Below are 16,550 nucleotides of genomic sequence, written 5' to 3' on the forward strand. Positions count from 1 at the left end.
TCAGTTACAAGATTTTCATAGACATGGACTTGATCCATGATAGGCTTTGAATCAACCATCTTAAAATTCAACCAATTCCCTGTCACATATTTCTTCTTCCCAGCATCATCAGCCCCATATTTCTTTTCTAGGGCTTCCCACATAGCCTTAGCAGACTTGATTTTCACATACAGATCAAAAATATTGTTCTTCATCTGATTTAAAAGATGACCCCTAATAAACTTATTATCACGATCATATTTTTTTATTTCAGATTCGTTAACAATAATAGTCGTGGTTGAATCCTGACTAGAAGAAGTAATTTGTTTTTCACCAGTAACGGGGGTACTAGGTACATCCACAACAACATTGGTTTGTTTAATAGGTTTTGGGGCATCATTAAACAGAACATAATCAACTTCAACTTGTTCAAAAGCAATCAACATTCTTTGTGACCATCTCTTGTAATTAGTTCCATCAAGAGACTCAAGTTTGGACAGATCTAGGTATAAACGAGATTGAGAGTTGCTAGCCATGATATCAACAGATCCAAATATTATTTCGCTTCTAAATTGTTGGAAAAATTACCTGTTGAAATCAAAGACTATAATAAATTAAAGTACTTTCCTAATCAAAGACCTGTCCTCCTTCGGTTGTGCCGTGGTTTTGGACCCACTGTCTTAGAAGCGAAATACGCCACCACCGGTACAGATATCCTAGTGACGCATGCCCCCCAAGATTTACACAACGACCTTCGTAATTCTTGTACCCGAACTCGAAGGTTGGAATTGCTCAAGAACTGTTCGGATCTCAAAGGGTAGGTTTGTGGTTTTTGTGTTTAGGGTTTTCTTATTTTCCTCTCCGAAATTGTTTTGGGTGAATGATTAAAATAATAAATAATGAATGAATAATTGAAAAAGTATTCTGCTCTTATTTTTGGTCAGCAAATACATATATACAAGCATGTATATACGTGGGCCCAAGAAACCAAACAAAAAGAAAGTAATTCGTGAGAGTTACTTAAAGAAAAAGTCAAAGAAACAAACCCACTCACCGCCTTCACCACTCGACAAATCCCGCGACCGAAGGATCAAACCCGCGGGTCTGACCCGCAACCTTCATTATGAGCTGCTGCCACTACCTACCCGCAGTTTGGGCCCGCGCCCGCAGCAGCCCACACACACTTATAAACGGAGTGATGCAGCGAGGTTCGGGTCTCTTGACGCGTAGATGTTCATGATGGTGATATTAAGCAAGGTATTAACAAGATTAAACATGGCTAAGTGCAAGGATCATGAACTAACTCATTTGAATGCATTACTAGATTTCAGCAAGCGGTACCTCATATTCTAAAGATAGGAGGTTCGAATGTTCGATCCCTGTTCAGGTGTTTGAAGTTGTTCCAACATAAAGTTTGTACCACAGAAAGTAGGCCTATAGCAAGAATAAACTCGACCTATTTGTTGTTCGGAAATCGACCCGGAAAAGTGGATCATGAACAAGAATAATCAACCTGAAATCCGTTAAATAACCTAAAATTAGACCTGGAACCCGTCATGAGTCTTGATTCATGACAGATCGAAATCGACTTGATTTGTCATCTATAATAGAAAGAGTGTATTAATTGGATGTTGATGTAGTGGTGATTGAGACTACACTTGGTAGGGAGGACCTGTGTTCGATCCCCCGCAACAACAATTGGGAGGGGACTCAAACTAACCACCCAAAACTGATCCCGAATTCGGATTAGCCCAAATGGTAAATCGGGTGGAACACCAAAAAAAATAATAGAAAGAGTGTAAATGGGAAAGAAGCCCATAGTTGTTTTGGGCTGGCCCAGTTCGTATATAATCAATATCCATCCAATCCATAAAATAAGAATAAAAATAAAAATAAATATACTGTACATTACTGTCGAATATATAAAAATATACTTGTATGGTATAATATCTAGGGTTTCTATACTATTTACAGAAAAGAAGAGAGAGAAAATGAAGACGAAGACGAAGGAAGAAGAAGAGCGAAGGTCGATCGATTATGGTTATGGAGGTTCTAAGAGAGAGAACATGAAAAGGAAGACGCAGACGAAGACGAAGGAAGAAGAAGAGCCAAGGATGAAGAGCGATTATGGAGGAGTAAAATTCGGTTATGGAGTACCTCGCGAACCAGCCTTTTTGACGGATTTACGTCTTTTGACTGATTTACGTGACTTCAGAGATCCTCGTGTTTCTCTTATTCGTAAGAAAAAGGACAAATATTTGTAAGTTTTTTTTTTTTTTTTTTTTTTTTGTTAGGGTTTCAACTTCAATTCAGTTGAATCGAATCGAATTGAATTCAACTCAACTGAATATTCTATATGTTTCAATTAATCGTAATATTCAATTGATTAAATGTTTGTTTGTCTTTGTCTCGTAGATTGCGAGATAAAGGAGAGCAGAGCTATTACACAAAGATGACAGGGTAAATATTATTTCTAATTCTGTTTCGAATTTTAAATTCATAATTCATAAATCTATTCATCAAATTCATGAAATAGTATAATTTTATTGTTTTGTATATTCAACAAGTAGTTGCATATTTTTTTTTTTTTTTTACTTATATTATACGGAGTACTTGATTGATTGTGATTATCAGCTTACTAAATTAAGCGGATTATTATTGTTGTTTGTTATTGTTGATTGTTATTGTTGAGTACTACGCTACGTTGAAATAAAGATTGGATAATTTCTAATTGAATTTTGAGGGGGTATAATTACAAAGAGTAACTTGTTTAGCTTTTTGGAATTTGCTTCCAAGTGTTGTATACTGTATTCTCTAAGTGCGCTAGAGTAGAGGCAGTGGTACGTGTTGGTTATATTGTTTGATTCGTTGCTGATGGTGATGCAGTTGGTTTGTTTATTTCTACCTTGTGTTGAGTCTACTAACTGTGTCAAACCACCAAAACTTTCTGGCCGGCCGCTTGGTACTTTTGTAGTTGCTAGTACGCGTACACATTTGGCGTGGTGAGTTGGTTTGGCTTGGCTGTAAGGTCTGTAACTGTGTTACAGTGTCAGTTTGTGTCACCGGGTCAGTGATGCTGCAAGGGTTGGCTGATGGTAGGGAGAGATCAGAAACAAATAACATTTTTGGAGTTTTCGGGATGCAGTGAATTGGTAGGCTTGAGGCGCCTAGCTTGGTTGTTGGCTTAAAGTGTTGTGGCAGGTTTAGTAGCAATAGGAATTAGCAAGGGAAGCTGAGCCTCAGTTAGTCAAACAATCTTATTTACACATATCTGAATACACCAAGTAGCTGCAAATCAGGCTTTATCTTACACATTTTACCTGCTTTTCTTATTGTTTACTTGCAACAAGCTACGATTACCTTCCTAGAGTTGTGCTTGATATTATAGAAATTGTACATTATAGGAATTGTATTCACAGTTTCTGCAATAGTTCTTATGCATTGCTCATACGTTGGTAGAAAGAAACTCAAAAATGTTGATTATTTTACTGAGTACGGCATGAAGGCAAAGGAGTTACAATCTATAGAAGGGCGTGAGGAGGATTTGCTTCATGAGAAGGATTTTTTTTCTTGCTAAAACTGCTTTGGAACACTACAATAGCATCACAAAGGTCTTTCTGCCACCATCAGTTTCTTTTTCTTTATTTTATTTCCTGTCTTATTTTTCAATATGTTTGTATTCTTGTCCTCTGAATTTGGATGAATTCTAAATCTCGCAGGGTGCCGAATATAAGCTTGTGAAATGTCTTGGACACGACTCAAAAATTATTCAAAAGTACACATCCCACTGCAATTTCATTGCCGAATGCACGATGGATCAAAAGCTTGAGTTGTTTTTTGCTGAAGTCATAGGTTTGCAGGATCCTGAAGTCTCTGTCTGCAGGATTCTGGATCAGTCGCACCTTTCTGGCCATTGTGATTTCTGTCCCAAAGAGATTGCTCATCCTGCAGATGCTTCTTGGCCATCCTCAGCTTGTTGCTTTAGTTGATGATATTCATTCTAGTTGCAACCCCTACATTTGTAACTATCTTGGACTTGTTTTAGGGCAATGGAAGCTAATATATTTTGTGCCATTTGCCAAGTTTGTTTCTATGTTGGAGGTGTTGTACTAGTCTTGGACATGTTTAGGGCAATGAAAGTTATTATATGACATTTGTGTTGTAGGAAAATGGGAGCTATTTATGTGAAATTTGTGTAGTTTGTTAGAACGAGTTTGTGGGAAGTGTTCAACTTTAGCTCTTCACAGTGGAGGTCTTTTTTGGTGAGTATATGAGTATAGGCATGCGATTGCATAAATGTTAATTTACTGATAATGGGTGTTTCCTGTGAGTTATTGACAATACGAGCTAAGCCACCATCCCTTTTTACCAAAAAGGTCGCAACGTCTTCATTACCACAAAAAAGAGCAGCACATAGAGTAGTCTTTATAAACGTTTTGATGGAAATTTTATTCGTGTTATACTTCTATACTACTCAATTAAAAATTTATAGCCATGAAAAGAGATGATATATTATGTTTTAGCCTTTTGTTATTATATCTCAGAATATAATTTCCTTTCCTTTGTTTCCTTTTTTTTTTATATTTTTTTATAGGGTCCTTCGTTTCCATTTAGCTACATCAAAGGGTCTTATTAACTGCATCAAAGGGATATTGGTTTTTTAGTTTTTTTTTTTGAAATAATTTTTTTTGTCTTTGTTGCAATTAAGAGGAATCAACTACCTCGATTGCTGTTGTGTGAAGGTACTAATTTAATTGTTTGTTTGAGATTAATTTTGCTGTTAAGATGTTAGATTTTATGATATAATGATATCTATACAAGTTTAGGTTTTTCTCAATTTGGCTGATGCTATGTGATTCGCGAAGTATGAAGATTGATTTTGAGTTATTAAATAATAGTGTGTCTGCATACTGCAAACTGATAACTTGATAAGCTTATGATTTAAAGACTATTTATTGAAATGGCTGAGCTGCTAACTGATCTCCAAGAGCTTTGTTCTGATGTTAGAACACTAGGTTATTACAGGTCGCAATTGATTGAACAATTGGATCATTGAAGTTATTGTATCATTAGTCTAGGATCTATCTTTTTAACCAGCTATTCTTTAACCATGGTGATTGCTGAATTAAGAAGAACCAATCCGAACCTGGTCCAAAATTTTCAGTTAGAATTTGAGACTGGTCATTGAAAATTTATAGACAATGAGTATCTATAAGTGACTGCAATCAAGAGGCCGGAGAGCTTCCCTAGGTGGTACGAAGGACATAATACGGAGTAAGAAGTTAAGACGCCGTCTATGACCTAATTACGGACTTGAACCTTCATTCTTCAGTAGTCAATCTAGTCATATAGATTTAGTGACATTGCATATCTCTGTCACCATTGTTCTTTTCCTCTCGTTTTCTCACTCTTATTCATGGAGTGTAGGAAGACCCTCTCAAAGCTCATCGGTTACAAACACTCCAGGCACACTACTACATCTAATCTTTTTATGCCTAGTCATGTTATAAAGGCATTTGACGTGTTCACTGAAGATAATTAGTTACAAATCTTACAATCATTGTTTTTCTCTTTTCACTGTGTTCAAATCTCTTTTCTGTAAATTTTTATGCTGCTCTTTGTGATTTCATGCGGGAAATCGATCTAAACATTGACAGAGTCTCAAATCATCTTACATACGACAGATCTTTCGAAGCAGTTAAACATTGGTGACATGGTTGTGGCCTAATTTGTTGGGCTGTTGGATCATCAGTTAAAGATCAATGAAGATCAGGAAAGGGGTAAAAACAATGAAAAATCAAATGTGGGCAATGATTTGGTTAATATCATTGTGGAAGAATATTTAGATTGTCCAACTTATCATGGGGGAATATCTAACACTCTTCTTTCACAAACAATGGCAGAATGTAAACCCCTGATAAAAGGAAAATAAAGAGGAGTCGTCAAGTTTGGTGGGTGGAATGACTATTGAAGGGCCTCTGCTTGTAGAACATAATCAACCTGGTGAAAAGTTATCAGTGGATTCTACTGCTGTTATAAATGTCTCTAGCAACTTAAGTAACCATTCAGATGCAAGAAATAAAATTGGAGTAATGAGTGAACAGCCATTGTTAGATAATGCTAGTCCTGAAGAAAAGGTCGAGAGTGTCTTCTTTGGCTCATGCAGCAAGAATTTTTACTTCCGTGGACAAATTATGTGAGGCAAATAGAAAAATTTCAGGGGATAGGACAAATACTGCGAAGGAGGAGCTAATAAATATCAAACCTTTATGGAGATCCACATTTAGTGCTCAAAAGTCAAGGAGAAAATATTTGGATCTGAAAAATGTTCAACAAAAAAGCAGCAAACTCCTTCCAAGCTAATACAGGATAACCCAATTATTATCCATAAAGAACGGAATGTTCTAAAGCATCAGAAAGCTATTGTTCCAATGGACAATTCCAACCACATTGTTAAGAACAATGCGTCAATGCAAGAAAGATGTGACAATGTTCACAAGCCTTCCAAGGTAGGCCTCTTTCTGTGCAATTTGACCTGTAATGTGTATTTTGGTTTTATCCCATTCAAGTTATGAAGCTTTACTTTGAAATCTATTTACTCTGTGTAGATTATTTCTACTGTTCCTTTCCTTTCTTTGGTGTGACTGTACACTAACAAGTATTCCATTCTTTATCTTACTGGTGCTTGGAACCCAAGGAGAGTTTGACCCATCACTTAAACTATTTATAAGTCTATAAGCATAGGAGTTAGGCCTCCCGTAGTACCGTAACCATTTTGTTATGTCTGCCCTTATATATACATCTATAAAATTTCTACATTAGCTTAATTATATCTTGCAAAAATACTCCAGAATTAACTGCAACTCATATATCAAAGTTAAAAAGCATAAGAGTACAATATTCAATCTATTTCAGGTTTCACAGCAAAAAGAGAGGATGAGGTTTTCCTAGAGTAGCAGGAAAATTAGCTGTCTATTAATGCTCAGCCTATAAAGTCAACAGACTGTCCTAAATTACAGATATCTGCTGTTTTGAGCCTTTTGGCAGGGTAACGGGAAAACAATTTTGTGGTTGCTTTGCTAGTATTGGACATAATCTATGTTTTTATAAGTCACTAGTTATTCTGCATAGGGTTTGGTTCTGGAGAAATTGAACAAAACACATGAGCAAAATCTGACGTTCAGGAATAATAGATGACATACTTTATAATTCATGTAGCTGCTCATATTTCACACACTGCTTTTGCTTTTATAAGGTTACCATTGATATGTCTCTTAACTGCAGCGACTATGCTGACTGATGGAATTTTGTTTGTGGAAATGTAGGTCCTCACACAAATACATCATGTCAAGAATGAGCTTATGATGCTTCAACGATTTGGGTAAGTGTGGTCTTGACTTTAAAGTTCACTGTTATGAGATATAATTCATGTGGTCCGAGTAATATTTTGGAAATTTGGTTTATCAGGGGGAAGAATTATGTGATAAATCTGGACTGTTCTCTCAAGAGTGAAAATTCTGACTTCTTTATTCTACAGCATGTTGAGCATGACAGGCCTGAAGTAAGTTAATCCTTTTAGAGTTTTTTTTCATTTGTGTAGTATCTTAAAAATTATGATTTTGACCCATGCATAATATGATTCTGCTGCAGGTTTCAAAACAGGAGATTGGCATATTTCAGCTTCAATGGTATGGTTACTGCACGTTCAAAGCACTCTTTGGACTCCATAAGTGGGTACCAGACCCGGCTTTAAGGAGGTTTTTCCTCACACACGTAACAGGGCCCCCAAAAATCAGGGGCCCACAATTTAAAAAAAAAAAAAATCATTGACTTAAAAAAAAAAAAAATCTACTTTACCTATTCATCTTCTTCCTTGTAAAAACCTCCATTTTGAAACCAAAACCCAAAAAATCTTCCTATCCAAAATTCAATCTCTTTTGTCTTTTGATTTCCAAAACAAAATTAAATTCACTCAATAATTATCACTCATAAACGCCTATTTTGCCTAATTATCTCCAATTCACTTAATTTTTTCTCTTTTTTTTGGCAAAATTGAAGAACAATTTATACTCTTATCAAAATCAATGACGATTCAACAGATATTAACGGTCAAAATTTTATTAATTTATACTAATTTCTAGATCAAGCAATACACACAAAATACTAGATCAAGCAATACACACAATTCAGTTTTCTTTCAATTTTAACTCAATTCAAAAGGTGGAAAAAACGTTAATGGAAGCACTCAATATTCTGGCGAACTGTTCTTGTTCGGTGGATCTGGAGTGGGCAGAGGTTGATTACTTGATTAAAGAGCAGGTTGTATCTATCTATATATATTTGTTATCTTAATTTATGCATAATTTTTTTATTTCTGAAATATAAATTGTTGTTTTTTTTAATTATGGCTCCTAAAATTAGGAAATATGATTTTGGTTGTGAAAAACGTCAAAAAAAAATAAAGAATTGACTCAATCTAGAAATATGATTCTTGTTGTGAAAAACCAAAAAAAAAAAATCATTTTATAATAATAATATTTTAAACCTTTTATAAATAGTCCTTTAAAAATTTAAGGGCCCAATTTTTATAATTAGAACAGGGCCACCAAATTACCGGAGACGGCCCTGGTGGGTACGGGATAATGTTGCTGTTTAGATTTATTACTTTGCAAATTCTTATGTATAAGTACAGATACATGTTTGCAGGGTGTGTTTCTTCCCCTTTTTTTTTTATTTATTTATTATTTTTTTTTGGAGGAGGAGTTGCAGGGTGTGTTTCACAGAGACAGAAAACCAAGAAATTTTTTATTCTCATCAAAATCCGTAAATGTGTATCTGATTGACTTCAATCTCGCTAAGGTGAGCACTTAGTATATGTTAAAGCTTTTCAGTGTGATCTGCACATTTTTTATTTACCAGGATCTTTTGTAAAACTAGCATTTGTTTACCAATTCCTCCTCCTCTAATTACAGGATTTAAATCAGATGGATGGGAATATTGGTGAGTTGATCCAAACCAAAAACTCCAAAAAAAATTCCCAGTGTTTCTTTATATGCATACCTCATTTACTCTCTCTTTTGTGCGTTGTTAAACTTGAAGGTGATTGATATTGATATCCTTACTTGATTTGCTCATGAAGCTACATTCAATATCTGCCCTTTTTAGATCTTTCAATAAGGAAGAGATGACACTTATCTGCATAAAAAGTTTGTACAACCCTGTTGCCCTTCGAATTTGGTCCTTTATGTGTCTGAAAGGTAACTCATTCAAGTGATTCATTTGTTGCCCAAAAATTAAAAATAAATAAATAAATAAATAAAAAGTGTCTCATTAAGTGCTTGACTGCTTGCAGTACATAATTCCTGACTGTTCAGTTTGGTACTTGCAAATTGTAATGACATTGGACACATAAGACTTTCTATTCATGAAACATATATTTGTTATGTCAGAGAAATTACAGCACAAAGGTGCTATAGCCTATAGCTATTCAACAAATTCCATCAGTACATTTTAAATCCACTTCCCCTGACAAACTAACGAAGAATCTGTATTGGTACACAAGGTGTGAACTGGAATCTCACTCTAAATTCACTAAGAACAAGCGAAATCAATGAAGGAACTCCATTGATGAGCTGAGAAGAATACAAGGTTTTACAGAGAGAATGTTGAGGAAGAAGAAAGGGATTTTTATTTCACAAATTTGATTGAATGAGTTTAATACAATGATTATAGGTATTTATACCCTGTAAAAGACTTAGACATATCTAAAAATATCTCTAACAACCTGTCATATGTTAACTTTGCTGATTCAGCAAAGCTTACAAATAACTAATACCTCCTATTACAATGCTCCCCTGTTGAAAACAAACTTGCCCTCAAGTTTGAACTACAAAATCAGGAAATTTAGCCTCAAAAATTTCAGCAAACTCCCAAGTAGCCTCTGAAGTAGGACAGTTCTTCCATTTGACCAAATATTGTACAGCAGCTTGATTTTGGTGCTTAACAGTTCTTCTATCTAGAATAGTCTACTCTTCTTCTTCATCCATACCATGCAACCATGATGGAATGTGAGCAACTGCAGGGATCACTCCTTTAAATTTCTTCAGTTGAGAAACATAGAAGATTGGATGTCCTGAGGTAACTTCAGTTTATAAGTCACCTTCCCAATAACTTCAGCAACCTGAAAAGGACCATAAAATTTCGAAGACAGCTTATCATGTGATCCTCGCCTAAGAGTTTTCTGTTTGTAAGCTTGTCGTTTCAGCCAAACCCAACTTCCTACAATAATCTCTTTGTCACTTCTCTTTTTATTAGCTTGAGCCTTCATCTTCTTCCCATTTTTGTAAAGACCTATCAACAACAGCAACTTTAGATTCTCCTGGCAGATATGACAAATTCAAAGGAGGTGGTTGACTGTACACAATCTCATATGGAGTCATCTAAGATGATGTGTGAAAATTTGTTTTGTACCACCACTCAGCCAATGGTAGCCATTTACTCCAATTCTTAGGGCATTCACTGGTCAAATAGGTCTCCAAACATCTATTCACCCTTTAGTTTGACCATCTGTATGGTAAGCTGAAGATAATAGCAAATTAGTGCCCTGCAACTCAAACAAAGCTTTCCAAAAATTGCTTAAAAATACTGCATCCCTATCATTGACTATTGATCTAGGCCAGATACGTAGCTTGAACAACCCATCCAAATAAGCTTTGGCTACTCACTATTGTATAAGGATGAGACAAAGCCATAAAATGAGCATACTTGCTAATCTGTCAACCACAACAAAAATGACATTCTTTCCAAAAGAGACAGGTAGCCCTCCAATAAAGTCCATGGAAATATCAACCCACACTTCTTGAGGAATTGGAAAGGGTTGTAATAATCCAGGACTAAAAGCATTCTAAGTTTTATTAGCCTGATTAGCCTGACAGACTAAACAATTTCTCACAAAGTGAGTGACAAAAGTGGTCATTCCCTTCCAATAGAATCTTTCACTAAAGTAGCATCTCTACCAGAATGTCCATCTTGTCTTTGTAACCATTAAAGTATTGCCACTTTCAGCTCATCATCTGGTCCCACCACTAACTTGCCTTTTCTTCTTAACTACCCATCTTATATAGCATAGTTATGAGCTGCAATACCCTAAGAAAGAGACTGAAACAAAGTAACAGTATTCAAGTCTAGCTCATAACTGACCCTCAGCTTTTGCCCACTGTCAATGCCATGCACAATAATTCTGCACCAGTTACCCTTGACAAGGCATCTGCTACCACATTCTCACTTCCTTTCTTGTATACAATCTCATAACTGAATCCCATAAGCTTAGAAAACCATAGCTGCTGAAATGGGGTTGAGATCTTTTGTTGTAAAAGCCACTTGAGACTCTTCTGATAAGTTTGCATCTGAACTGCTCCAATACCTTTATTTGAAGCATCATTTTATTCAAACAAATGAAAGTAAGAACTAGAGAGAGAAAGTCTCAAGAACTAGAGAGAGAAAGTTGAAAAATCGATTGAAACCCACAAATTTGAGCTTCAATTTTCAACCCGATTTCAATGGCAAAGAGGAAGAAGGGTAAGGGAAGCAAGAGCTCAGGATCCAAATCGAAGAAAAAGCAAAAAGCAAGGCAGAATTCTGGACCCAAAACAAGGAACTATACGAAGAAGAAAGAACAGAGCATTGCTTCTGGGGACGTTTCAGTTGAGAGCTGGCTTGATGAAGTAATGGAGAATGCTAGCCCTATGAAGGAAGTAATTCCAGAAGACTATGGTGAGCATAAGCAGGAGTTTAATAGCTGGCTTCAGGTAATTCGTTCTTCCTCATCCGCCATTGATGATGAGCTTCGTACTGCTGCTTGTTGTGATAGTGTCTTAAATTTTGACAACCCAACTCCTATTTTGATGCTTGAGAACTCTAGAAGTAATTTGAATGTGTTTTCCCCAATTTATGAGAAACCCGATTTGCAATCCCCTGCTTTTCAATCCCCAAGCTCTAATTCTGGTGCTCGTTTGAATTGGAGGGAGAAGTTGTTCCAGGGGACTAGGGATGAGGGGGTAGACCTCTCTGAGGGTGTAAATATTTCTGAGGGGAGGAATGAGCCTATAAGAGATAGTTGTGATAAGATCCAAATCAGTTTTGAGGATGTGCAACCAGAGATTGATTTCTGGAATTCAGCAATTGTTTGTCATGTGATTGGGATCAAACCACCATTGTCTGTTATCAATGGGTTTGTAAGAAGACTTTGGGGTAAATTTGGTATAGATAAGGTTTCATTAATGGCAAATGGGATATTCCTTGTTTGTTTCAAGTCTGTTGATGTAAGGGACCGAGTTCTGGGTTTAGGACCTGTATGGTTTGATAATAAGCCTGTAATAATGAGAAAATGGGTGGTGGGAATGGATCTGTCTGCTGATCCAGTGGATCTAGTACCTATTTGGGTAAGGGTGCCTGGCCTGAACCTGAAATACTGGGGACAAAAGGCTCTTATGAAACTGGCCTCTCTGATTGGGAAGCCTATTAAGACTGATAAGGCTACTGCTACTAAGGAAAGACTGGAGTATGCCCAGATTATGGTGGAGGTTAAATTCAATGCTGAATTACCAGAGTGCATTGAGTTCCTGGATGAGCTGGGTAACACAGTCAAACAGGAGGTGAAGTATGAATGGAAGCCTAGGGTTTGTAGGGTGTGTGGTGGGATTGGACATGATGATGCTCAATGTCCTAACCATAAAGTACAAGCTAGGAAAAGGGAGAGGCTGCAGGCTGGGAAAAATCAACAGATCAATAAACAAAAGGAAAAGTCACAAAGAGTTTGGAAGCCAATTTCAAAGCCTGTTATTCAGAACCAGAATGATGGGAGCAGGACAAACACCTTGAATGGTGGGGTGCAAACTGATGATATTTGTCAAAGACCTCATCTAGTGCAGTCAGGTGTGTTTTTAGTTAGTAGTAGTGGAAACAAATTCAGTGTTCTAGAAGAGGGGGAATGTTCTCACTCTTACCATGGATAAGTTTGGATTCTGGAATATAAGAGGTCTAAATAAAGCCAGTAAGCTTTGTGATGTCTTATGGTTTATTAGACACCATGGAGTGGGATTATTTGGACTTCTTGAAACAAAGGTGAAGGCTGTGAAGTTTGGTGATGTCTTTAATAGGTTTGGAAGTGAATGGTCTGTCTATGCTAACTATTCCTACCATAAAGGGGGTAGAATTTGGGTGGTTTGGTTATCTCAGTTTTTTGATGTGACTGTGGTTAGATGTGAAACTCAGTTGATTCACATATGTGTAGTTCACAAAGCTACTAGTGTGAATTTTGAGTGTACTATGGTCTATGGTCTGAATACTGCCGGTGACAGGGTGCAGCCGTGGGAGAAAATTGTTGAGCTCAGTAATAAAGTTAGTGGCCCTTGGATCTTGCAAGGTGATTTCAATAGTGTTCTGAATCTGAATGACAGAATAAGGAGCACTGTGTCCTTAGCTGAGGTTGAGCCTTTCAGAACTTGTCTAAGGGATGTTGGTCTCACTGATTGGGCTACAGGTGGAATGTTCTATACTTGGAATAATAAGCAAGAGGGCAAGGATAGAGTTTGCTCAAAGATTGATAGGGTTATTGTTAATAATGAGTGGATGGTGAAATTTGCTGATATGCAAGCTACTTTCTTCCCAGAGGGATTAATGGACCATTGCCCTTGTGTGATTAAGTTGTTTGATTCTGGTAATCAAACTAAAAAACCTTTTAGGTTTGTGAATATTTGGGTGGACTCTCCAGATTTTCTACCTGGGGTGAAGGAAGCCTGGAATAAGAAGGTTTCTGGTACCCTTATGTATCAATGTGTGAGGAAACTGAAGGAGGTAAAACAGTTGTTAAAAGGGCCTAAGATAGGTAGATTTTCTTGTGTGGAGGTTGATGATGCAGTTGCTGAAAAGCACCTTGAAGATATCCAGGTTAAATTGCAAAGTGATCCTGGTAATGAAGATCTTATCAGTCAAGAAAGACAGGCTAGAATCCAGTTTGCCAAAACTCATGCTGATAGATTTAACTTCTTAAAACAAAAGGCAAAGGTTCATTGGCTCAAGTATGGGGATATGAACACTGCTTTCTTTCATGCTATGATCAGGAAGAGAAGACTTCAGAACAACATTTATTCTATTGTGAATGATGAGGGGATGGTTATTTCTGATCCTGGGCAAGTATGTGAAGCTTTCCTTCAGTATTATCAAGGTTTACTTGGTACTGAGTCTCATATGAGTGGCAATATCCATCAGGGAGTTATTTCTGAAGGTAAAACTCTCTCTGAAGATCAGAGTATTAGTTTGTGCAGGGAGTTTTGTGAACAAGATGTTAAGAAAGCTTTGTGGAGCATTGAGGATAACAAAGCTCCTGGTCCTGATGGGTTTTCCAGCAAATTTTTCAAGGCTACATGGAGTTTGGTTGGTCCTGATATCACTAAAGTTGTCCTGGATTTCTTTAGTTCAGGCAAGCTCCTGAAGCAGATTAATGCTACCACCCTCACTTTGATCCCTAAGGTTGAGCATGCTAATAGGGTCACTCAATTTAGACCAATTGCTTGTTGCAATGTGGTTTACAAGATCATTTCCAAAATGATTTGTGATAGACTAAAGGAAGTGCTTCCTGATGTAATTGTTGGGTGTCAAGGTGCCTTTGTTTCTGGGAGATCTATCTTGGATAACATTTTGATATGCCAGGATATGCTTAAAGCCTATAATAATAAGAGGAAGCCTCCTAGATGTACTATTAAGGTTGATCTAAGGAAGGCTTATGATTCTGTCAATTGGAGGTTTATCCAGGAGATGTTGAATGCTCTCAAGTTCCCCACCAAGTTCATTGCCTGGATAATGCAGTGTGTGACCACTCCTGCTTTAATGGGGGTTCTTATGGTTTTTTCAAAGGGAAAAAGGGGGTGAGGCAGGGTGATCCTATGTCTCCTCTTTTGTTTGTTATTGTGATGGAGTATCTAACCAGACTTCTCAGGAAAGTTGGTAAAAAGAGAGAGTTCAAGTTTCATCAAAGGTGTACTTCCTTAGCTCTTAATCATTTGATCTTTGCTGATGACTTGATGCTTTTCTCTTATGGGAACACTGAATCTGTGAATCTCCTCATTAGAGCTTTGAAAACCTTTGAGGCAAGATCAGGGCTTCAAGCTAACCTTGACAAAACTGCAATTTATTTTGGGAATGTTCAGCAGCAGGTGCAGGATAGCATTTTGATGAGTTCTGGCTTTGTCATGGGTGATATGCCTTTCAGGTACCTTGGTATCACTCTCAATGCTAAGTATTTGAAAGTAAATGATTATGATAGTCTGATTGATAAAATGCTGATGAGACTTCAATGCTGGAGTAGCAGAAACCTGTCCTATACTGCTAGAGTCACCCTTGTTAATTCTGTTCTTATGAGCTTACATACTTATTGGGTTCAGTGTGTTCTTCTACCTAAGAAAGTGGTGGATAGAATCACTCAATTATGTAGGGCTTTCTTATGGAGTGGAAATGCTGTGTTGGCTAAGTCCCCCCCAGTTGCCTGGGATTGGATTTGCAGGCCTAAGAGATGTGGTGGGTTAGGTATTAGGCATTGCAGAAACTGGAATATAGCTGCTCTGGGAAGCTATGTGTGGAAAATTGCAAAAAAATCTGACTCTTTATGGGTGAGATGGGTTCACTCTGTTTATATCAAGGATGAAGATTGGTGGGATTATAAACCTAAGAAAGATGCTGGTTGGGCATGGAAGCTATTATGTAAGGTCAAAGATGAGCTTAGAGAGGGCTTTGAAACTGAGGGTTGGTTAAATAAAAAGTACAGAATCAAAGATGGCTACAAATGGCTCCAGGGTAACATGGATAAAGTTGACTGGTATGATTGGGTTTGGAATCCTTTCAACATTCCTAAACATACTTTTATTAATTGGCTTTCTGCTCTGGATAGGCTCAGAACTAGAGATAGGCTTGCTCAGTTTGGGGCTTCTACCTCTATTGACTGTCTTTTGTGTGGTGAGGATACTGAAAACAGCAAGCACCTTTTCTTTGGGTGCAGTTATAGTACAAAGGTTATTGATGATGTTGCTCAATGGCTTGGTTTCCCTTGTGGTCTTTTGCAGTCTCTTAACAGCTGGAAGAGCTGGAAAATGAGAGGTAAAAACTGTATCCAGCAAAAAATGATCATGGCTTGCTTGTTTGCTGCTGTTTATAATATCTGGATGGCTAGAAACCATGCTTTTTGGTCTAAAGCTATTCTAAGGCCAGATTTGCTTTCAAAGGGTGTTAAGAGAGAAGTGATGATTAGATGCCAGCAAATGATAAACCATACTTGGAAGATTGAAGACTATAAGTGGCTGCAGCACCTCAAGTCTTGTATCTAGTTGCTTTTTGTGCCTGTTTGTTGGTTAGTCTGGTTGTATGGGGAGTTGGGTGTAAGTTTTCTTTTTTGTTTTTGCAGGTCTAGGTTTCCCTGAGCCTTTCCTAGAAGGTACCAGGGGACTCCTTGACTTGGTTCTGGTTTTTTGTTCCTGCTTTAAACCCTTCCTAGAAGGTGGTAAAGCTGAACTTCAAACCAT

General features: G+C 37.1%; 1 protein-coding gene across 4 annotated transcripts; it reads left to right on the forward strand.

Annotated features, from left to right (window-relative positions):
* The first annotated feature begins 1,921 nt into the window (after positions 1-1,921).
* On the forward strand, positions 1,922-9,256 carry LOC145638778 (uncharacterized). 4 transcript variants are annotated; one of them, XM_081689797.1, is made up of 12 exons: positions 1,922-2,239; positions 2,395-2,439; positions 3,439-3,590; positions 3,699-4,721; positions 5,664-5,797; positions 5,883-6,488; positions 7,305-7,360; positions 7,447-7,540; positions 7,630-7,713; positions 8,737-8,838; positions 8,952-8,979; positions 9,145-9,256. In XM_081689797.1, the coding sequence occupies exons 6-12, from the start codon at positions 6,411-6,413 to the stop codon at positions 9,165-9,167; spliced, it is 465 nt and encodes a 154-aa protein (XP_081545923.1). In that variant the 5' UTR covers positions 1,922-2,239; positions 2,395-2,439; positions 3,439-3,590; positions 3,699-4,721; positions 5,664-5,797; positions 5,883-6,410; the 3' UTR covers positions 9,168-9,256. The 4 variants fall into 4 exon arrangements, with proteins under 4 accessions (XP_081545923.1, XP_081545924.1, XP_081545922.1 ...); XM_081689798.1 differs by having other exon boundaries at positions 5,664-5,782; XM_081689796.1 differs by having other exon boundaries at positions 5,664-5,759.
* The last annotated feature ends 7,294 nt before the right edge of the window (positions 9,257-16,550 follow it).

This window comes from Chenopodium album, chromosome 7 (genome assembly GCF_948465745.1).
Source record: "Chenopodium album chromosome 7, dcCheAlbu1.1, whole genome shotgun sequence".
NCBI lineage: Eukaryota > Viridiplantae > Streptophyta > Magnoliopsida > Caryophyllales > Amaranthaceae > Chenopodium > Chenopodium album.

Coding starts and splice junctions, on each gene's coding strand:
- LOC145638778 (XM_081689797.1), top strand. CDS start 6,411: ATGGACAATTCCAACCACATTGTTAAGAACAATGCGTCAATGCAAGAA. Junction 7,541..7,629: donor TTGAGCATGACAGGCCTGAA/GTAAGTTAATCC, acceptor ATTCTGCTGCAG/GTTTCAAAACAGGAGATTGG. Junction 7,714..8,736: donor TCTTTGGACTCCATAAGTGG/GTACCAGACCCG, acceptor TTTTTTTTGGAG/GAGGAGTTGCAGGGTGTGTT.